The sequence below is a fragment of the Rattus norvegicus genome, chromosome 15, assembly GCF_036323735.1.
Source record: "Rattus norvegicus strain BN/NHsdMcwi chromosome 15, GRCr8, whole genome shotgun sequence".
Taxonomy (NCBI): Eukaryota; Metazoa; Chordata; class Mammalia; order Rodentia; family Muridae; genus Rattus; species Rattus norvegicus.
Genome location: NC_086033.1, coordinates 41,153,465 through 41,177,044, shown reverse-complemented (window position 1 = coordinate 41,177,044; position 23,580 = coordinate 41,153,465). Strand labels below are relative to the sequence as shown.

The window sequence follows — 23,580 nt, the reverse complement described above, 5'->3', positions numbered from 1 at the left end:
CATTAAAAGGGAATCAGCCAAGCTGGCAGGGAAGCCAGGAAGGGGGCTTCGAGACTTGGTCATCACTGAGTGGAACTAGGAAGGCCACAGATCGGTGGGACAGCTGTGGTCAACTTAAGAAGTCCTGCTGCCATCTGCCTTCCACTAGCACCTTCGAAACACCCACCCCTTACACACAATTTGGAGGATGTTATATTAGCAAATTTCCCAGTTGAAGTTATTAAAGTATTAAGACGGTTGTTACTTAACAAAAGGTGTAGGGGCGAGCAGATTGATTCTTGGCCACCTTTGGAAGAGTTTCCTCACCAGAGACAACAGTTATAACACATTCCCCAAACTGTATCAAGCAAAAATGAAGTTAAATATACAAACCCAAAATGGAATACCTGCTTAGTGGACATCACATTATAATCGGTGTCCATGTGTGTACATGGCTTCAACTGATAAAAAAAAATCTTACATCTTTCTTTTCAGGCTGGATGGAAAGAAAACCATGCAACGTTTATGAATGAACTGAAAAACCTTCAGGCAGAAGGACTTACGACTCTTGGCCAATCCCTAAGGACAGCTTTTGATTTGTTAAATTTAAATAGATTAGTAACTGGCATAGACAACTATGGGCAGGTAGGTTGAATACTAAGGTAGAAAAGAGTTGTTTTTATTTATGTGTACAAAACCACAAACCAGTCCAAAAGTATGTAACCTGGAATGCAAGTATAAAACATTCGAGGTTGAAAAACAGTGCACACAGTTCAAAACACCTAAGGTGTATGGTCTTACATCCCCAGTCCCCCTTTAAATGTATCTGCATTCAGAATTCAAACCTGAATTCTTGGCTAGAAAGTTGACACAAATTTGGTTTCAGTCCCTCAAAGTTCATAAAAGACACACAACGGAAGATGTCCTGTCTCAGTGTGCTGGTCTGAAATTTCTTGTAGGCACATATGTAACTATTGAATAGGTCACAGCCAGTATTGCCTCTGTATTATAGAGATGTTGGGCAAAATGATTGTTAGCCGAGGGTTTAGTTTAGCCTAGACGGTGTACTCAGAAAGGCAAGGTTTTACCATAGAGTGCAGTAACTGGTTGACTACATTCATTATGAAGCTGAAAATAAATGGCAGATTCTTAATTTCTAAAGTTTAAAATTCCAAGACTGTGGGAAGATGTTTCCTGGAGAACCTGAAAGCCTGCCTGTTTTCCTGAAGCTCCCCATAAGTCCTTTTTTTCATCTGTTGAGGATAGGGCAAGAGCTTCAAGTCACAACAGTCATTCACCACAATGTCGATAACTTTTATGATATTGCTGTCCTAGAAATACAAGATAACCAAAGAATATGCAGTGGTGTACACAAGGAGTAATATCACACCCAAGGATTTCAGTATGCAAAGCACTATTACCATAATGCTATATTTAGGAATATATGTTATACACTTTTCCCAAGTTCCATAATGCACAGTTCTCATGAATTTTGAACATGTTAAGGAAAATTTCCAGTGACTTCAAGCTATATGCCTCAATTGGGAATAATTCTTAAACATCTTTAAAAACTAGTTGAATTTAGTCCTTATAGCATTTAAAGTATGCATTACAAATCAGGCTTATCTGAAAATCATTTCCATCATTTAGGTAACTATAGTAACACATTTTTTTGTTGCTTTATTTTATAATTCTTGCCACTTGTTGGTCAGTTTCTGTAAAAGCATTTTTTTCCTTTGTTATATGTAGTGCTGTTGTCTTTAACATTTAAAATTTAATCCAAACTTGATGAGTTCAAACACCTTTGAAACTTGTTATTTAGTTCCTTTCTTTCGTTGTCTGGTTCTGTGTTGTAGAACTATTTCCTGTTTTTCTGTGTCATATTTCATATGAGGGAAGGACATTTGGTTACATACACCTCCTACATTTTTAAAACATGGCATAAAGTCCTGTAGGAGAATTGTTTACCATGGAGTGTTCGAGGGCATTTGTGTGCTTACTCTTGTAGGAAGTTTCAGGCTGAAGGGAGAACTGTTCTGAGCTTTATTGCTTTGACCAACAGAAAAACCCTGGAGACTATGATGTTCTCACTGGCCAGACGACAAGGACGAAAGATGCTCCGTAGTTGTTTCAGTGACTCTGCTAGGATGCAAGAAGCAGTATTGATGCTCTTTGCTTATGTCCTGAACTTTTACATAATGAAACTAGCATTAAAATAATTTAAAACGCTACAATTTCTGAATAAATAGAAATTTTTATTTGAGTAAAGTTGACTTAGAAGAAAACAGTCTTCTGGATTTTTTCATCATGAAACCATTTTTGTTTATTTAAATATCTTGTTATTTCCTATTTATATAAAGGTGGTCAGAATTTTGGAAGATTGAAACTAATTTAATACTAAATCTCGTTTGGATATTTGGAAAAGAGCATTAGGATGACTTTATTCTGTAACCTTAGCATTTTTTTATATAAGCATTTCATGTTGAATAATAGGAGTACTAAATATGTTCTCAGTAGTTGGAGAGAGTGAGAGAATGTGGGTTAACTGGAAGACAGCATGTTACTTTTACAGAGCAGCTCTACAACTTAATATAGTTCCAAGTTATTTTCTTAAATATGGGTTAATTGTGCACGTTTATTTATATACTTATATCAGTAACCCTTTCTCATATACATACAGATACATAGGTGATTTCAAATAATCAGTTGTAAGAACACTGATTTCTGTATTGCATTTATTAACTTAATACTCTTTTTTTTTTTTTTTTCTTTTCTTTTTTTTCGGAGCTGGGGACCGAACCCAGGGCCTTGCGCTTGCCTACGCTCTACCACTGAGCTAAATCCCCAACCCCTAACTTAATACTCTTTAAATATTTATTTATGTATATGAGTGTTCTGCTACACTGTACATCTACTGTGTACACCTGCATGTCAGAAGAGAGCATCAAATCATGAGCCACCATGTAGGTGCTGGGAATTGAATTCAGGACCTCTGGACAAACAGCCAATGTTCTGTAACTGCTGGCCATCTCTCCAGCTCCCAACTTAGTATGCTTAATTAGATAGAAGACTCAGGATTGTAAGGTTAGAAATAGCTGAGCAAAAAGGATTCTTGAATAGTTTTCTCAAACACCTTGAAAACACTAACAATTGTTCTACCTATATAAAGGTCCTTTTAAAAACTTGGTAATTAGTACCATTTGCTGGTTTTTCTATAGCCATAGATCAGTGTTAACCTCTAGTAATCCCTTCCCTTTACAGGCAGTACATTTTAACAATTTCAGATGGGTCTGAAAATAAGCTCTAGTTGATAAGATTAAGAATGCAGACAGGTTGAACAGTATTACATAAATTTTTTATATTCTGTGGGGTTTTTTGTTCATTTGTTTTTCAGTGTTTGCAGCATTTCTGTTTGGTTTTGGTTTTTGAAGTTAGGCTTACCTGCTCAATCTGACTCTGGTCTGTACATCCTCATTTTTCTCACTGGCCTCACTCTACCCCCGTCTACCAATATACTAGCTCTGATGGGATTGTTTAGAGTGGTGCCTGACATACTGTGTATTTTAAAAAGAATGCTTTGAGGATTTTAGGTGGGAGCAGTTACCCCGTTTGAAATGATGGCTTTGGTGTGAGGTGAGGTGGATGATCCTATTTGTCTTTCGAGCTGGTCTCAGTGAGTAGCCATTGCTGGCCTGGAATTCACTGTGTCGATTGGCTGGTCTTGAACTCACAGAGGTCTGCCTGCTTCTCCCTTGACTGTGGCATTACAGGTCTGCATCACCACACCTGGCCAGGTTCTCTTTAACGTCAGTTAGTGAAGTGGTGGGAAGTTGGCTCCTGTTTGAGTTTTTGGGTTTTCTTTTGCCTTAGATTATCAGTAAGTGTTGTTTGCTTATTTATTAAGCTATAGATGTTTATTATGTTATGCATATATTAAGGTATAGATAACCCTTTCAAGTGGAAATAGATTATTATACTTTGCCATGTAATGTCTGTACTACACTGCTGAAATGTAATTTGAAATAATAGTGAAGAGTTAGTTTTTGTGTGGTGTTAAGTATGAAACCCACAGCCTGGTGCATATTAGACAAAGATTTTACCACAGAGCTACACTCTGTTTCCTATTAAAAAACATTAATCCCTTAATTTAACAAAGTAAGTTTTGTTTTAAAAATTCATTGCCATTTGTGTGTGCCACAGTCCATATGTGAAGTAACCTGTGTAAGGTTTAGTGGTGTGGACCTTTTTCTGCTAAGTCATCTTGCTCTCCCAGAATTCCTTTTTTTTTTTTAAAGTACAAAACAAAATTTCCTACCTTCTTTATTTCTAAGTGTGCAGTTATATAGTTCTAGGTATATTCACAGTGTCCTATAAGCAATGCCTGTAACTTTTTCATCTCACAAAATTAAAGCTTATTAATAACCTTTGCTGCTTATACTCCCTTCAGGACCTTTTTCTATTGGGTGGTTTTGTTTTTGTTTTTGTTTTTGCTAGACTACTGTATATACCTGTGTTATCACATAAATATAGTTGGACCCTCCATCTGTGGGTTTGCTAATCTAGGCAACCACAGTTTAGAAACAATTAGGAGCTAATCCTGCATCTGTACTGAACATGTTTCCATTGTTGCTGTTCACTACATACAGCTCTTTACATAACAGTAAGATTATATTAGGTTTTTCAAATAACATAGAAATTATGTAGAAAGTACATAAGAGATGTGTGTAGGTTATAAATAAGTATACTATTTTATATGAACTACTTGAGAATCTGGATTTTGGTATCTCTGGGAAAGTCTAGGAACCAGCTGTTCGTGGATGCTCGGGATAAAGAGTGTAGTTGTCTTACTATGACTCAGGATTATTTGCCCAATTCTTAAGGTTCATCCACACTGTAGCATAGAGAATTTTTGTCAGAATTTTCTTGACTATTAGGAATAGTCAGTAATGGAATAGGTTAAGTATCTCTTTAAGACTCTATTTTTCACTTCTTTGGATATGCACATTGAAAGAGAACAGTAAATCTAGCCAGGAGTGGTTGTGTGCACCCTTAATCCTATTACTTAGGAGGCAGAGGCAGGTATGTTTTTGAGTTCAAGGCCAGCCTGGCCTGTAGAAGACCTGTCTGGAAAAACCCAAAAGAGGAGAAAAAGAATAGTAAATCTTAATTTTTTTGAGGTTTCCATACTTTTCCGTAGCAATAGTACACAATATTTCACGAACACCTTAGTGGGTGTGAGCAAATGCTTGCTATTGTTTTGGTTAGCATCTTTGATCATTGTCCTGAGCATCTGCCCATGAGCTGTTTAGCTGCTTTAGATGCAGTCTCTGGACATAGAGGTATTTAAAGTCACGCTAAGCATGGACTTGACACAAGCACAGACACACGAGTTTTTGTTTTGTTTTTGTGTTGTATTGGGGGTTGAATTTTGTTTTTGTGTTGTATTGGGGGTTGAATTATGGCCACACACACCTATTCAAGTACTCTGCCATTGAGTTATATTCCTGTTCTTTGGGATTTTTTTTTAATGTTCTGGTTATTAACTCCTTTACCAGATAATTCACATATTTGTCATTGTGTAGGTTAGGCTTTTACACTGTTGATTGTGTCCTTTTGGTGCATAGAACTTATTTAGTTCATTAACTTTCCCTGTGCTTCTCTTGTCTATAGAAGTTTGCTTATTCTAGTATTATTGAAGCATTTCTTTTATAGTTTTAGAACACACTTAGGCCTTTTATCTGTTTTGAGCTGATTTTTATATACAATGTATATAAAAGATCTGACTCTTCTTTTGTATGTGGCTGTCCAATTGCTCCAGCAATATTGGATAGTCTTGGCAAATCTTTTTCAAAGGCATTTTTAAATAATTAGTAATGAGAGAGGACTTTACACTTAATACCACCCCCACCCCCATGTGGTTTAGAGAAGAGAGCAATAGCTGGAAATGGAATGCCCAGTCTTCACTTTGTCATTAAATCACTGTGTGAGACTTAAGAAATGACTTTGCTGTCCTGTCTCTGCTGCTTATTCTGAATAATTGTACCCATGCCATAGAATGAGTGAGAGGTTTAAATCTGATAAATGTCTAAAATGTCTATGAAGTGTTTAGTTAGGGACAAAACAAACTTTTAACAATACGCAGTAAAATAGGCTTGGTAGCACAGGCCAGATGTAAATTCTGACGGAAGCCAGAAGGCCATCCTGGTCTGCCTATTGAGACACACTGCCTCAAAAGCCAGAACAAAACCCAAAGTAAAGATGTGCAGTAGCTTACCTCTAGTTTTCCTGTTTGTTTTTTTTTCTCCTTTGTTTAGAATTGTAATTATAAAAAAATCTAGTGAGCTTTAATGTTGGGTTCTATTACATGGTTTGAAACCTATTAGAATGTTGAGGTTTTTTTTTTTTTTTTCCCCCTTGAATTTTGTAGTTCATCCTAGAAAAGCAGGGATGAGAGAGATATTAATATAACTTTGTCAGAGTTGCTTAATGGCAGCTAATTACTATAAGATTGTGTTTTTAAAGAAATACATTGAGTGGAAATGTGTTAAGTATTGGGGAGACATTCTAAAAGCAGTACACTGAGCAAGAACTGGGTGTGAATTTGGCTAACAGGTCAGAGATATGACCTAAATCATATTGCCCTCGGATTTTTTTTTTGTTTTCTACCGGTCTGATTTATAAAGAGCTTTTAGGAGCTGTTTTCGTTCCAAAAAACTTGCTACAGTATTTTTTGATACTGTAAGTCTGTTTTCTAGATACTAAAAAAATTGCATGGATTTGGCATTTCAGAAGGAAAATGACAACATTTTATCCAAAGAACATCTTTGTGTTCTTAATTGTCTTGTGATGTCTTAAATACAAGCGGCAAGAAATTCTGTATAGTTGAAAAGAGAAAGACAAAGAGCAACTCTAGTGTCTGAGTGAGGCTTCTGCCGACCTAGAGTGTTGAGTTGATGTAAGATAATTTATGGTTAGAAGCAACTAAAGATTGGTTAGCCTTGTTTATGTTCTAGGGTCTTTAAAATGTTGCTCTATTATTATGCCATAATTTGTAATTTGAAATTTAAAATTTTTAGCCATTATAATCTGACATTTATGACTAAAATGCCTTAATATATATGTATTTTTTAATTTTAGGTGTTTTCTTTAGATGACAAATGATCATAGAATGAGCCCATTTCTTTCATTTTTAAAAATTGATTTCCCTAAATAAAGTAACCAATTAAAATTATTTAAAAAGCAAAAGAAATGATTTCCTTACATAAACTATTTTTGTTAGCTGAATTAATTTATGTAATTATGCATGTTTTACTGATTATAAACCTAACACAGAAGAAGTTTTGTTTTTGTTTTGCTTTTCTTTGTTTCTATAACTTTTAAAATCATGTTTACCTATTTATTGGGGCACAACATAGATTGGAGGTTAGAGGGAAATTTTGCTGGCGTCAGTTTTGTTCTTCCGCCATGAAGTACCATTAGATTGAACTCTATTCAGTTGGCTTGCTAGCATGTCCATGCTGAGTCATCTTACTCCCCTCCCCCACACCCCCTTTCCACTCAAGGTCTTAATTATCTCAGATTGGCCTTAATGCACTATGTAGCCAAGGATGATCTTGAATTTCTTTACAAGAATTACTTATCTCATGCATATTTGCTCATGCCTTTATGTGTGCTGCATTTGTACCTTGGCTTTGGTTCCTTTAGAACTGAAGGACAGTTGTAAACTGCTGTGTGGATGCTGAGATCCAGTCCTGGGGCCTCTGCAGTAGTAGCAAGTACCCTTAACTTTTCTGAGCCCTGCTCCTGAATGCTTGGTCCTCCTGCCCCCACTTCTTGAGTGCTGGGTTCCACCATGAAGGCTGGTGTGGTACTGTGGATGGAACACAAGATTTATGCATGCTAGGAAAGTCCTCTTCTGAGCTCTATATACTTCCACCCCTACTTTAGAGCCTTTATTTATATTTGCTATTACAAGTTTTTTAATGAAGCTTACTGAACTTTTATATACTCTTGAGCAGAATTCTGACAACTTTTCATTTTTTGTGGTTTAGCGTATCTTCTTAAATTCGCAGAAGAAGGAAAGGTCCTGAAAAGTTAATAATGCTTAATTTATTACAATTTTTGAAACATTGGAGCATTTCAAAAGATCTTAATAGATTTGAAATAGTCATATATCTTATAGTAACTGGTAATTTAAAGTGTTATTGAAAAGAGTAAAGGTATAACAGCAGATTTTCTGTATTTTTGTTTTTGTGTCTGTAAATACCATGTGAAGTCTTAACAGTTCCTGTTTGAAAACAGCATTTTATTTAGCTGGTTTATGTAGCCTTTTGTGTAATATTTCATATAAATATTACGTGTTACCTTGTTAGCTTCAATTACATTTCTTCCTCCAGTTTGGAAAAAAGGGATACAGTTGAATAAGGGACAGTTGATAGGTCCTCAATAAGGACAAGGTTATATTAATATAAATTTTACAAGTTCGTGTGTGTGTGTGTGTGTGTGTGTGTGTGTGTGTTTATCTACTGAGCCATCTCCCTGGCACCAAGGCCAAGGGTTATAACATATATATATAATATTAATATATTATATATATATGTCATTAATAGGATTTTTGTTTGCACATTTTAATGCTTTGCTTCCTGAGTTAAGTAGTCAACATAACAACTAAAAACTTGTTGGCTAATTAGCTGATCTTTGCATTTGAGCCAGCCAGTAACAGGGCTTCCCTGGACAGCTTTGTAGTTAGCTGTCATTGTTTCTTTTTGTCTAAGATAGTTTTGAAAATACTTAGCCTCCTGTCTTGCTTATGGCTATCCAGCACACTGGTGAGTTCCTCGTGTGTCTGTAGTCTCTAATCTTGCCTGTCTCCAGGAACATTTAATAGAAGAGCTCACCGCAGAGACTGCTGTGAGTGTTGAGTGATGTGCAATCCCCTTTATTACCGTAAAACAATTATTTTGTAAATTTCTTTTTGGAAACTGAAATACTGTGAATAGGAAGCTAGGTTTGCTTTAATTCTGCTTTTTTCCCTAGAACCTTGTGGTGATACAGAAAAGCAAAACCAAAAATAAACAGCAAATCTCCAACTTCCCTCATAAAATATGGATGTTGGTCTCTCTACTGAAGAGCTTATGTTTTAACTAGTCCTTTAATCTCTCTGATCTTCAAATTCTCATCCACAAAGTGATGAAAGTACCAATTTTGAAAGGTTTGTAAGAATTAGAAATAATATTTTTTAATCAACCTAGCAAAGTAACTACTGGCATATGGTAGGAACTCAGTTGATAAGGATCATTATCGGTGCCAAGGAAGACACTTGAGCAGGGCAGCGGCTTTCTAGTGTGAGGCTGACCAGACCTACAGTCTCTATGTCATAGCACTATAGCGCTGGCTGTAGGGAACATGTTTCTTGGCTTTAATTTTTGGTCTCAATGAGTGCTAAAAAGAGTATTTTGAAAAGTTTACTGGAATCGCTTCTCGGCCTTTTGGCTAAGATCAAGTGAAAAGTTTACTGAAGTCTTTCATGAAATTTTTTTTTCAAAAACAGTTTCATTCCAACAGACAGGCAAATATACTTGTGAATTTCAAAATAAGAACATCTTCAGTCTTTGAGGAATCTCACATCAGTCTTTTTCTAGGACTGTATATTTTAGAATTCACATTGGTGATGGTTAACTGGGGTAGATTGGAAGATAACTTTGGTCAAGAAGTTCAAGAGTAGTTTAAGAGTAAGATAATCCCTTTTTGTAGCTTTGTGTGGAAAAAGCTAGTAATAGGATAAATCTGCTTTTGTTCATATGAAAGATTTTTTTGGTGCGTACTGTTTGAAGTTTGATTACATATATATTGAGATACTGGTATATGTGGACAAGACCTCTTAATTTGGTCAGCTTAATGACTTCATAACAAAAAAATTTTTTCTAGTCCTTATACACTTTTCACTAATGTGTATCTTTAAAAACTATGAAATCGCGGTTGGGGATTTAGCTCAGTGGTAGAGCGCTTGCCTAGGAAGCGCAAGGCCCTGGGTTCGGTCCCCAGCTCCGAAAAAAAGAACCAAAAAAAAAAAAAAAAAACTATGAATGATTTGCCCAAATATAGTATGTGCTGAACAAGGATCTTAGAAGGGCTATATTTTCTACAAAACTTGATTACTAGTTTTAAGTATGTGAGCAAAGATCATGATATTACTTGTTAGCTACTAATACAATTTATGACTGATGAATGACAAAACCGATGTTGGTTTGTTAAAACATCTTTTTAGTTTTAAAGCAGTTGAACCTTGTTAGATTTTAGAAAACAAAATCTTCCTAGGGCTATTTTGGAACTTCAAGACTAAAAGCTCCACCAAAAAAAAAAGGATTAAAAAATTTTGAAACTAACCTTGTCTTACCCAGTTAAGATTTACTCTTAAGCCCTAGCATATGAGAAATAATACCCATGTTGTGAATTTTTTCCTTTTAAAAGTGTAAAGTTTTGTCACTAATTTTTGTGATCTGTAACATATTGACTAGTTTCTTACTATATAGAGAAAACTGTTGCAGAATTCCATGTTTTTATTTTTAAATTTTTAATTTAGAAATGTAGAAGCTATTTTATGTGTATAGGTGTTTGGGGTGTGTGTCTGTGTGTCTGTGTGTGTGTCTGTGTGTGTGTCTTCATCCACGTGTGCCTGGTGCCTTTGTGGGCCAGAAGAGAGTGTTGAATTTCTTAGCCTCCATATGGGTACTGGGAATTAAACCAAAGTCTGGAGGAGGAGCCAGTGTTCTTGTGAGTTGTCTCTCCAGGACTCTGGTGGTTTTGTTTTTAAAGGCAGTAATAAGTGTAAATTTATTCTTTTGAGGGCCTGAATGTGGCATGGATGTTTAAAGAGAAGTAACCAGAATTTTCCTATTTTGATAGACAATCAGGGTCTGCTTGAGAGTATTTAAAAGTGAATTTGATTTCTGAGTTCAAGAAATGGTTTATGAAGCTGGAGAAAGAGAGAGATGGTCTGGTGAGAGCACTGTTTGCTCTTTCAGAGGACCTGGTCAATTCCCAGTACCTACATGGCAGCTCACAGCCATTTGTATGTAATTTTAGTCCCAGAGGATCTGACACCCTCAGGTACCAGGCATACATGTGTACAGAAGTATGTGCAGTCATACTTCTGCACTCATAAACACAAAGTAAACTTAAAAAAATAAGGAAAAATCGAAACTACTAGCCTGGCTTTTGCTAAGGTAGTGTATGATGCTGTGGTGGTGAGAGCCCAAGGAGATGACTAAACTGTAGGGCAGGCTCGACAGATCTGGTGAGGGAAGCATACGGAGTTTTGTCCTGTTCATTTACCTGACATTAAAAGTATTTATACCTTTGCTTTTATTTTGCTTGTCATCTAACATGTTGCTGCAGCGTTTTTTCCAACATTAATTTTATCTAGTCTCTAATACAATTGATATATTAGATTTTTTAATCCATATTTCTAGTAATTTTTCTCAGTAGAATTATCTTCATATCTTCATTGCTTTTTCTGCACCAGTATAAATTACCAAAACCAATTTGTTAATCTTTTTTCAAACTTTAGAACACAGTTTATGTGTAACATCCATATTCTGTTTAAATATTAAACTTATCATTTGTTTCTTAAATTAGCTTTTTACAAAGTCAAGCCTTAGTAATCCTTTTTTAAAAAATTCTTTTATTTATTTACATTCCAAAAGTTGGCCCCCTTCCTGGTCACGCCTCACCGAGTTCTTCACCCCCCTCTGAGGGGGCACCCCCATCTGGCCACCCACCCCCACCTCACCCCTACCTCACCCCCACCTGCATCCCTCTTCCCTGGGACATCAAGTTTCCACAGGATTAAGCTCATCCTCTCCCATTCTGAGAGATTTGTTCAGCCCTGATATATTCTGTGGCCTCAAAGCCTGCTACCTCGGGTTCCACAAATATGCAACTGACTGACTTTAAATATGCCCTACAAAACCACTGAAAGCCCCATGTTTATTTGAAGGGATGTTTGTATAAAGCTTGAAAATCTTAATTACTATTAGAGTTTGTAAAAATGAAAGGTTTGGCTACTGAAGGCCTTAGTAGGAAGACTTCATGGTAGAACTGAGATTTAAACTGGGCCCCTTTGGAATGAGTAGGAATTAGATAGGTTTTAGATAAGCAATATAACAAGTATTTTACTAGAGAGAGACAAAACTTAGGTGGAAATGGACATTTCCAATATGTGGCTTTGTGAGAAGATCTGAACTTTTTAGAATTGAGGATTGACTTTCCCCTGTAACTCGTATAAGAAGCTGTGTGGTGAAATGGTCCCAAAATGTGTTCAGTCTAACGTGAAGAGGGGTGCTAGTGACTGTTTCCTTTCTGGGGATCTGGAGACATTTTAATGCTGTTGTATACTTAGAGTCAGTCTTTATTTGTGTTTCTCTGTCTCAGTCTTCGTGCATGTCTCTGTGTGTGTGTTTGAAATTTGGGGTGTGGATGGAAATCAGAGGTCAGTGTCATTCCTCAGTTGGTTCTCCACCTTATTTCTTTGGAACAGAATCTTAGTACTCCCAGCGCTCACCTATTACATTGGATTATCTGCCCAGCAAACCCATAGGTTCATCTTGTCTTTGTCTCCTCAGTGTTGGAATTAGAGGTGTGAACACTACTTACTAGCTTTATGTGTGTGCTAGAACTCTGCGAAGGTGGTTTTCTAAACCAGCAGAAGATAATCACTTTTTCCCCCTTTGCATCAATTTGAGAAACACGTGTTTGTTACAAGTTTGCATGATGTGATCAAAATACTTAACCTAGCAGATCTCCCTCCGTTAAGATGATTGGATTCTAATCATATAATTACTATAATTGTAAATTTATTCAGTAGATAGTATGAGCTATAATATGATAGGAGTTGAGAGTAGTAAATGAGAAGGGAAGATAAAAACTGCAGATGACTTATGCATATAACCCTTTACTATTCGAGGTGTGGTCTGTGGATATTAGCCTTTCCCAGACTGTGGTCTCATTGAGAACACTGAATGAACAACTATATTTTACCAAGATCTCCAAGTGATTTTTTATAATCACTATAAACTTCATCATATGAATAAACTTCATTCAATTTTTGCTGCCGACAATAGGAATTAAATGTCTTTGAATTTCCCTCCAGATTATCAGACTTCATGACTAGTTCCTTTACTACTGAACCAGCCTACTTGCTCAGGCTAGCTTTGAATTCAGTTCTTGAGTTGTGGAGTCTGTAAGTCTATGCTATGTGTAAACATCTTCAGTTTCAAACAAGTTTTACCTACTTGAAATTTCTATATTTTGTCTTATGTTTATTCTTCATTGTATGAGTATGTGGTATATGTACATGTGTGTATGTGTGGAGGCCGTTGGTTATTGTTAGGTGTTCCTTTTTTTTTGAGACCCAGTTTCATTGAAGCTGGAGCACATTGATTTCAGCTAGTGAAATCAATGACTAAATGCTTGGAGAGCTTTAGAGGTCTGGCCAGTGAGTTTTAGAGATCTGTTTGTCTTCAGTCCCTCCTATTATGACTGGGTTTATAGCCATATGCCAGTGCGCCTGGGTTTTTACTTGGGTACTTAGATTTATTTAACTCAGGTCCTCATGCTTATGTGACAGCCACTTTACTGCCTGAAACCATCTCCCCAGTCTGTCTTTTTTTTTTTTTTTTAAAGTTAATGTGGAGGCACTTGTCATGAAGTCTGATAATCAACAGGTCGTGGAAGGAGAGAGTGGACTCAGTTGTGTGCTGTGGCATGTATCTCCTTTAACCCCCCCCCAAATTAACATAACAAAAACCAATGTAATAAAAAAATTAAAGGGTTAATATTGAACATACTTAGATCTCAGCTGGGAACTATTTGAATGTAAAAGGCAAGGTTGTGTTTGTCTTTCCCAAAACTCATTGCCTTGAACAGATCATTGTAACATTGTGCTAGATCAGGATTTAAATGGAAGACACTGAAATAGATTGTCTTATAGAGAGCCTTTGATAGCAGCATGTCGTTTTGTTTTTTTGGCTATCATTGTTTTTATACATCCTTTTCCAAGCACTTACTTGAGGTGTAGTCATCCTTAATTTTAACTCCTTGTCTTAGACTTCTGCTAGTTTTGCTAACTAAGGATACCCTAATAATACTGTGAAATTGGTTTCTGTAGTCCTAGCCATGTACTAGTCACTTGCTGAGACATTGTGATTACAGGCAAGATTCTGATAATGGTCATCAACCATCTTGCTTTCCTCTTCAAGACTGTTTCTTTAAAATACTTCATTTTCTTCCACCCACAGGGGGAGCAAGACAGTGGTTCTATGTAGTTCTGGAAATCACTTATCTTCCTAACTCAGTTCATTAGTGGTAGAACTTCAGTTGTGTATTTTTTTTTTTTTTCGGAGCTGGGGACCAAACCCAGGGCCTTGCGGTTGCTAGGCAAGAGCTCTATCACTGAGCTAAATCCCCAATCCAACGTTGGATTTTTAAAGAGAACTTTTTTTTTTTTTAAAGATATATTGATTTTATGTGTGTGAGCACACTGTAGCTGTCTTCAGACACACCAGAAGAGGGCGTCAGATCCCATTACAGATGGTTGTGAGCCACCATGTGGTTGCTGGGATTTGAACTCAGGACCTCTGGAAGAGCAGTCAGTGCTCTTAACCACTGAGCCATCTCTCCAGCCCCAGTTGTGTATTATTGCACCTAGCTTTTAGACTGCTATTTTGTATTTTGGGACAGCTATTTTCAAACACATGGTCAGTTTTCCACAAGCTGGGATCACAGGTGTGTACCTCCATGTTCCTAGAGTATTGTCCTTATTAATCCAGTTTGTACCATACTTGATTTTAGCCAAAAGACTTATGAGGTGATTATTACCGGTCTGTGATATCCTTCAAAAATTCAAATAACTAGAATTCAGCTATAAGGATACTGTTTTAAGAAATTAAATGTTGGGACTGTAGAAACTGTTCAGTGGTTAAGAACATTTGCTGGTCTTCCAGATGAGGCTTCAATTCCCAGCACTCATTTCTGGTGACTCAGTTGTCCATAACTCTGGTTTCAGGCCATCTGAATTGTCTTCTGCCTTCTTTTAGCCTCTGTGTCATCAACCAGATACATAGTGTACATGTATGCATATATGGAGGCCAAACATTAATGTGTGTAATATAATTTTTTAAAGAAAATATGCTTTATAACTTAGACAAATATAAATTGCACACTATAAAAGTGAAAACATAATATATAAAGAAGTGAGAAATCGGTCTTTATATCTAGTTAGAGTTAAACACTGTTAGTATGTGTTCTAAAAAATGTGTTTTAAAATGTACAACAGATAATATGTGATGTAAATTTTACTAACAGGAAAGATTGGGTTAGTGAGATGGCCTAGTGGGTAATAAAAAGGTACTTGCCTACTGAACCTGACAAGCAGAGTTTAAGTCCCAGTATCCACATAGTAGGAAAGAACAGATTCTTCTGCAAGTTGTCCTCCAGCCTCCACACATACTCTATGACATTTGAGTATACACATACACAAAGTACATTAAATGCACTAAAAATGTTTTAAAATGAAAAGGGAGATGGTATACATTCCAGAGAGATTGTGGCTGTTCTTTACTTAGAATTGGTTTTGTAACTATAGGTTAAGCCAGAACTTAAGCCTTAATATCCTTTTGTTTTGACCCTAGGGAAGAAACCCTTTTTTCTTGGAGCCAGCAATAATTATTACAATCACTGATGGGAGCAAGTTGACGACTACTAGTGGTGTCCAAGATGAGGTAAGTCATGCGAGGTGTGTTACATGGGCATATAGATAAAATTGAAACCTATTGGTGAATGTGTGTAGTGTGTAGTAGGGTACTGAATACTTCGCAGTGCATTTGCTCTTAGTAATTAGTGTAGTTTGTAATAGTTCATCTCTTGAGGTCCTCTGTCTTTGTTCATAGCAGTTGTCATTATAATATTTTCTTGAGTAGGAATCCTTTCTGTGCAGAGTTTGTGAACATACCTCCTGCTTCCTTTAAGAACATCAATTGATAGTGAGGACAGTGTCAGTGTCTATGCCATAGTAACATTCTTATTTTCAGGTTTAAAGAAAAAAACAAATAGAATTCTAACAATTTTCTTATTTTAGCTTATTTATCTTATTTCTATGATAGCTTTTAATCAGACAGAATGAAGTAAATAAACCTATAACAAGGAAAGATTTAAGTCTTCAAAGAGGTTTCAATGTACAATCAGAAGACTTGAGAGTTTGGGCACTTTGGTGAGACAGTAATGGTGGGACAGTAAGAAAGAATAGCTACTCACTTCATGTGGGCAATAAATGAAGAGACAGGAAGAAACATGAACAGTTAGATAACTCATTATAACTTTCTTCAACCAGATCTTATCTCCCAGTGTTGCTAGCATCTCTGGCATGAAGACTCAATACATAGGTCTTTCATAGACATTTCATCCTGAGCCATGTCTGTTGTGGTTTTTAGTAGAATCCAGGAGTAGATTAAATATAGAAAGAGTGAAGGCGGGGTTGGGGATGTAGCTCAGTGGTAGAGCGCTTGCCTAGCAAACGCAAGGCCCTGGGTTCGGTCCCCAGCTCCGAAAAAAAAAAAAGAAAAAAAAAAAAAGAAAAAAAGAGTGAAGGCTTTTTCAACAATTATGTTTTCTCCTACATCATATGTAGTGAAAATAATTCAGAGCTAATGTTATTTGCTCTGTTAGTGAATTATGTATGCTGTAGTATGATAAATCCTAATTAGGTTAAAGAAAGCAAGCTTTATAGTGTTTTTACTGTATTTGAACTGTTGGTAAACATTGTTTTCCTTAAAATGGTGATCTTTAAAGACGCAATGTTTGCATTTGCTCTTAAGGTACAGATTTTAAAGATTTAGAATTAGAATTAAAATTTAGATTAAATCTTTTAAAATTAAAGATTTGAAATGAATTTCCATTTTTATGACACTGTTGAATATAAATTAAATGGAGTCAGAGCATGTGGGTTTTATTCTTAATTCAAGTACTGCTAGCAGTGAACTTTCTACCAGTTGGCCTAACTTCCCTAAATCTCTATACTTTATCAGTGAAATACTGACAGTAATCCTTGCTTTCCTTCAAAGAGTTGTTGAAATGTGTTAAATAATGGATGTGAACGTGTGTGGTGGACTGTAAAGACGAAGGGTAGTATGTTACTCCATCTTGAGATAATAGAACCAGGCAGAACTTAAATTACCTCATTTGACTGGGAGGGGGGCTAGAATTGCTTTGTTTTGTTGGTTAATATTAAAAAGATTTTAGGAATAATTATTGAGATAGCACTGAAAAAAGTAGCCTACTTGATTTAACCTTCTTGAAAGTGAAATTTAATGGGACTGGACTTTGTTAGACTTGGTTGACATCTATAGCCATTTATGGTCCTGCCACTCATAGTAGACAAGACACTAATTACGTCTATAATCACAAGCAACAGGAATGTTGCTTATCTTGAACTCAGAAACTGTCAAATCGAGTTTTCTTTCTTAAGCATACTAATTTTAGTATTTGTATTCATGTTCATTTTATAGGAATTCCACATCTTTTGATGCTTGTTTTTTACCTTAATGATTTTGATTAATATATTATTTCTGTTTTCTCTTGTAAAATAATCTGTCTGTAAGGTTATCCATTCAAGGCACTCTTTTTTGTGACTTTTGTAGAAATGCCTTCAGTGATATAGTTTGTTCTAATATATCTGGATCTAATTCATTTATAAAATCTGTTTAGAGGACATCTTCTCGCTTCAAGATATCTTGAAATGTACATGGGGGTTGGAATTGTTGAACTTCCTTTTCTGATTTCTTCCTTAGGAAGGATATTAGAGAAATACCACTGTTTTCATATTTCAATATTAAATTGCAAATAGATTGAGTAGATTTTCCTGTGGGCAGAGATCTTAACCTTTCTGTTCTTTTTATCTGTGAAATCTTTAACATAGTTCTAGCGTAGAATTTACATTAAAAGTATTATGATGTATGACTCTGATAGGAAACTTAAAATTGATTTCTTTTGTTGCTTCTTACCTAAAGCAGAAAGTTGATTTATTTTTAAGGCAAATATTTTTGATTATGAAGTTGGAGTATAGGCCTGTGAGTTATTTTGATATTAGAAAGTCCCTGCATATTTCTCTACCTCTATTTTTACAACCCAATACTCTAGGTCCACCCCAGGGCCTAGTGCGTGCTAGGCAAGTGCTCTATTGAGCAGTGTCACTCCTCCCTCCCTCCTTGTCTCTCTCTTTGTCTTTGTCTCTCTCCCCCTCTCATTGTGGATGTGTATATGTGCATTTATATTCATGCTCCATAGGTGATCAGATCTTTTTTTCTACTAGGGGATATCAATTTTGCCTTAATTTCTTGTTACTTTACCTTTGGCAAAACTGAGTTCTCTTTTTGTATTTTTAATGAGTAAATGTGTGGCTAGTTTCCATTTAAGGAATTTCATGGAATATTGTATATGTAATTTTTGGTGGTTCATGGCTGCTAGTTTATTTTTTTAACAGATTGTAGCACTGATCTCAAACTCAGATCCTCTTGCCTCGGCCTCCCAAGTAGTTAGATTGTAGGTATGCACCACCACATTTGGCCAGAAGCCACACCTGTTGATGTAACCTATTTCCATTTATATGTTTCACTCTCATGATATTTTTGGCTTGAGTGGTATGATACCTGCTGCGGTAAATCGTATCTGCTTTCTTAGTGCAGAATGAATGACCCTGCTGCTTTCACATAAACCCCATTGCGTATTATATATGAAGTTCATTTAGTCTTACCTTATAGTTTACAAATGAGGAAATTGAGAGTAAAAAAAACCAAATGATTTGTTTAGGTTATGGTTTTTGTTGTTGCCAAATCTATATTAGAATTAATCTAAATTATAATGATATCCCAGCCTAATGGTGCTCTCCCTTCCTGGATCTATCCAACACCTCTTTGATTGCGTTGTTGAATGTGTTTAGAATTTACCTTCTATGTATGTTTGTGCAGGTGTGTTGTAGTTCAGAGGTTGATGCTGGATATCTTCCTCTATTGGTTTCTACTTTAATGTTTGAGACGGGGTTTCTTCCTGAACTTGTAGCTCACTAACTGAACAAGATGGTCAGCAAATCTCAGGGATGCTTCTGTCTCCACCTGTCTCCCTGTGGGGCTGGGTTTACAGGTACTCGCTGAACCCAGCTTTTTATGTGGGTGCTGGGAATCTGAGTTCAAGTCCTTGTGCTTGTGGAACAAGTACTTGACCTACAGCCTAATTTACCTTCTATGTGAATTATTTTTTTATTTTAGCTTTCTATGCCAGTATGATATAGATACTGTTCTTAATTCTGTTCTTAATTTGTTTAGTCTCTCATGAATAACTCCTGAGCTAAGCATTTCTAGACAATGCGTATGGAACAAGATACATTTTTTTGTGTTCTGTTTCGTGACAGTGATTGAGTCCCATTTTTTGAGTGATAGACATAGTGATTTCTAAGTATGTGTAAGCACTGAGAGGGTGAGCTCATCCCATCTCAGACACTGCTACCTCAAACAATTGGCAAATTATAACATATACAATCTAATTTGATCTAAAGTTCTTAGGATAATCAGGTACTGCGAGTGGCTTATTGTATAAATTTGTGAAATTTATATAAAGGCCCAGTATTAAATTGTTTTGAATGTAGAAAAATAGTTAATTGGGATCTTTAGAGCCATATTAAACCTTGGCCTGAGTATGTTCAGGCCCAGTTTGCTTGTACAGTGTGTTTGTGAGAGAGAATAGAACTGCTCTGCACTGTACACTTGGCAGTATGCGGAGTTAGGAGCGAAGACTGTTTTCTGCTGTGCATGAACATCTCAAGCTAGTTGTGATCATTTTATGTTAGTTAAATGAAACTTACAGAACATAAGTTATTGCTTGAGATGATGCAAGTATTGTCTAGGACTTTTGATGACTGCTTAGAGTGGAAGTTTAAGTATATTTTGGCCTTTTTTGTGTGTTTGTATGTGTAAGTTATATAGCCATTTAGTAAAACTGATTGTCTCCAGTATTTTCACTTAAGGGAAATGGTTATTTGTAGATTTGAATTCTTGATTTTACAGTTCTTATTTTATGGTGTTGATAAATATTCCTGTGGCCAAATACTTACAATGCTAACTATATCAGCATTATTGGTATCTATCTCAAATGTTTCAATACAATCAGCAAATTATAATTAGAGTTGTTTTATTTACTAAGTTTTTGAGATTGTGTTTCCTTTTGAAGCCAGAGCCGAGGCTCACCTTGCACTCATGGAGCCTAGGCTGGCTTTAAATTTAGGGCAGTTCTTCTCAGCCTCAGCTTCCCGTGAACTGAAGTAAAGAGAGACATCACCACGCTTTGCTGAAAACTTGTTTCTTTTTCTTTCTTTCTTTCTTTCTTTCTTTCTTTTTTTTTTTTTCTTTTTTTTTTTTTTTTTTGCAAAGATCCTCTGGAGTCCAGAGCTGCAGTGGGAATGTGTTCTGAACTGATTTCAGAAACACATTACCAAGTGCATTGTTCAGTAAGGCAGCAGAAGAAATCCTGCTGAAACACTTACTGTAGTGAAACCATCTTTTTCTTATTCCCAAAGGTGCTAAAAATAGTATTTTATTTCAAATGTTGATATTTCTGGGTAGAGATGAATCTGTTGGCATTTTTGTATTATGATCGCCATGAAGGTAATGTTGATGTCGAAATTAACTGTTGGCTCTGCAGTACTGACTAGATTTTTAAGACCAAGCTGAACAACTACTTTTATAACTTTCTGGAGAGATGGTCACTTAGACACTTGTATAGGAGAATGTCAGAGCAGTCTCAGTTTATGGGTTCAGTTGCTCTTACGTTCTGATTTATCAGTTCTCAAAGTTGGTACAGAAGGCCATCAAGCTTTGAATTATTGGATTGGATGCCAGCAACCTTTTCTGGATCGTTCTGTACATTACACGTTGAAAATAGTTTTACTTTGACAGTGGTGTGTCATTATGCATTTACCTTCTTAATGATTCAAAAGTAATGTAGATTCTAGTATCTAAAATGAGTGAGAAACTGTTTCCTCCCTCCCCAAAATATTTTTATTCACTGAAATCACAAAAATATTTGTCAAAGGTTATTATTATAACTATTTTATAGGTAACGACTTAAAAACACATTTAGAGTGGGTTCCCCACTCTCTGGGATACTTAGAACGTTGGACAACATTCTTTGTTTTAAAAAAGAGTGAAAGAAATCTTGAGGAATTTTATTGTTTGATAGGTTTCTGAGTGTTGTGTTGTCCTGTATGTAATAGCCTCTTCATACTAGCATTATTGGAATCTAGTAACTCTTAAGGGGTCCTATCTTTTTTTCTGGTGAAATATTTAGACTTGTACTTTGTGTGTTACCTCTACCAAATCAGTTTTGTAAGAATACCTAAGAGAATTTGTTGGCTGTAGGTCATTTATATTTTGTTTTTCTGTCTATATTTTTGCCTCCCATTTTCTTCATTCCTGGATTTACCACTTTTGGTGTGATTTAGAGACGTTTGTACTTAGAGTTAATAGTTTCTTGAAAATTCGTACTTAAAAAGTTTGGCACAACTTCTTATAGTACATATTCAGCAGTTCAGATATATATAAATATTGAAAATAACAAACTATTTTCAATATGTACTAAGAATAATTTCTAAGAGAGGCTTCTAGACAAACAGAATAATTAAAAAGAATGCTTCTTCATAGTCCAGTGAAAGTGGTATGGCAGCAGTAACTAAAATTTTGTGGTAAGATGCATCAGAGGATGGTCCGTGTTTGTTTGTCAGTAGAGTTCTATTTAGAGCCATCTCTATCACTGCTTGTAACCTTCTATACATAAACTAGTGTGACGCTTACAATGGTAGTTTTTACATAGCTGCATTAGACTCACCAAGTAAACTTATAAATGTACAGACCTCAGATCTTACTATGGATTTGTTACTTTAGGCTGGAAATGGAGAGAGACGTCTGTATTTTGTAAACATGTTTCAATTGATTTTGATGAGATAAACAGATTTCACAACAGAAAATAATTGTAGATACATTTTTTCCACATAAAAGCATGTGAAAATACCTTAATAAGCAGAATAAGAAATGTTTTTTAACTTAGCAAGGCTAGCCTAGGTATTCTACAATATAAGTAATTCTTGATCTTTACAGTTGTCACACTTGGAATCCTCTCCAAGGTTGTGGAATTCTGCCTGTGTGAATATAACAGCATTGTTTTCTAATCTGTTGATATGGTTTAGAAGAGATTATTGACTTGTCAGTGTAAAGTTACAGCTTCAAGTGTGCTGTTCTTTCTACCCTGATTTTAAGTTGAGGGTAGAGAGGGTTAGCTGCCAGGAAGGGGTGAGTAACTGAGTAATGTTGTCTGCCATTACTATCCCTGCCTTCGAATTCTGACTTTATCCAAAGGATATTAGAATTCTGCTATCTTTACTATGCTATAATTACTGGTTTTTGAATGGCTATGTAACTATCATCATTTACAAAACTTGAGTCTATGATCCCGATGAGGGCCTATTTATCAAAAATTGATGACAATTAATGATTAACTTTCTGGAGTTGCTCCTTGATTACCTTCCAGAATGGATTCTTCAGATCTGAGCTATTAAATATGCTATAGTTTAGCATTTTTCCCCTGTGATATATGTTTGGCTGTATACTAGAACTGTGGCATTCACTGTACGTGTAGGTCTCTATTTAGGTACTGCAGGAGCAAAGTCTCTTGCTCTTAGAAAACATACTATTTTGGAAATAGGCAACAAAAGTAGCACTTGTATAGTGAGAAGTGTTATGGCAGAAGTAAAATGAAGTTTTTCAGAGAGCATAAACAAAGGAACTTAAATTTTGAGTAAGGAATTGAGGTGTGATATACCAAGAGAAAATAGTATGCCAAAGTATAAATACATGGATACCATTTAATAGATGATTATAAATTAGAAAATATCAGAGCCATAAAATGTGTATAGAATGCAGATGACATTGCTGTAAGGATATAGAATTTTATTATGCTGACATTTGCAGGCGAAGGTATTAAAGAAGTAGACCAGTCATATTAAATCCTCATTTTTTTTTAGCAAAATTGTTCAGCCAGCCAGGTGAGTAAAAATGGAGTAAAACCTAAAAGTAGGCACTGTATGGAAAGAATGAGTAAGCAACATAGGACAATCCAAGACAAATAACTATCTGTACCAAAGTTATGCCAGTGTTTGACAGGCAGGAGGAGACTGGAAGAGATTTGGTAGTATTCGAGGCAGGTTTTCAAAAGTATGTTAGGAGGAAAAGCAGTATTTTATAGGGTGATGAACCTAGAATCTAGGGGTCCTATAAATAAATTTCTTAAAGTAATATCTAAGCATTACATTTGTGTGCATGCACACTTTACTGGCTTACTGGGGAGAAGTCCATAGATCTATCTGATCGGTGTGGGGTTTGTGTGTGTGTGTGTGTGTGTGTGTGTGTGTTAGTTAGGGTTTTACTGATGTGAACAGATACCATGACCAAGGCAAGTCTTATAAGGACAACATATAATTGGGGGTGATTTACAGGTTGAGGTTCA

At 35.9% G+C, this 23,580-nt stretch overlaps 1 protein-coding gene across 11 annotated transcripts in view; it reads left to right on the top strand.

Moving 5' to 3' along the window:
* Ints6 (integrator complex subunit 6) overlaps nt 1–23,580 on the top strand; it is a 143,767-nt gene that overhangs the window by 47,306 nt on the left and 72,881 nt on the right. For all 11 annotated transcript variants that reach the window (XR_005493766.2, XM_063274427.1, XM_063274428.1 and 8 more), the window contains 2 exons: nt 475–624; nt 15,669–15,758. Coding sequence is in view for 10 of the 11 variants with exons in the window: in XM_063274427.1 (XP_063130497.1) it covers nt 475–624; nt 15,669–15,758 (240 nt within the window). In the remaining variant the exon portion in view is untranslated. The remainder of the gene's footprint in view (nt 1–474; nt 625–15,668; nt 15,759–23,580) is intronic.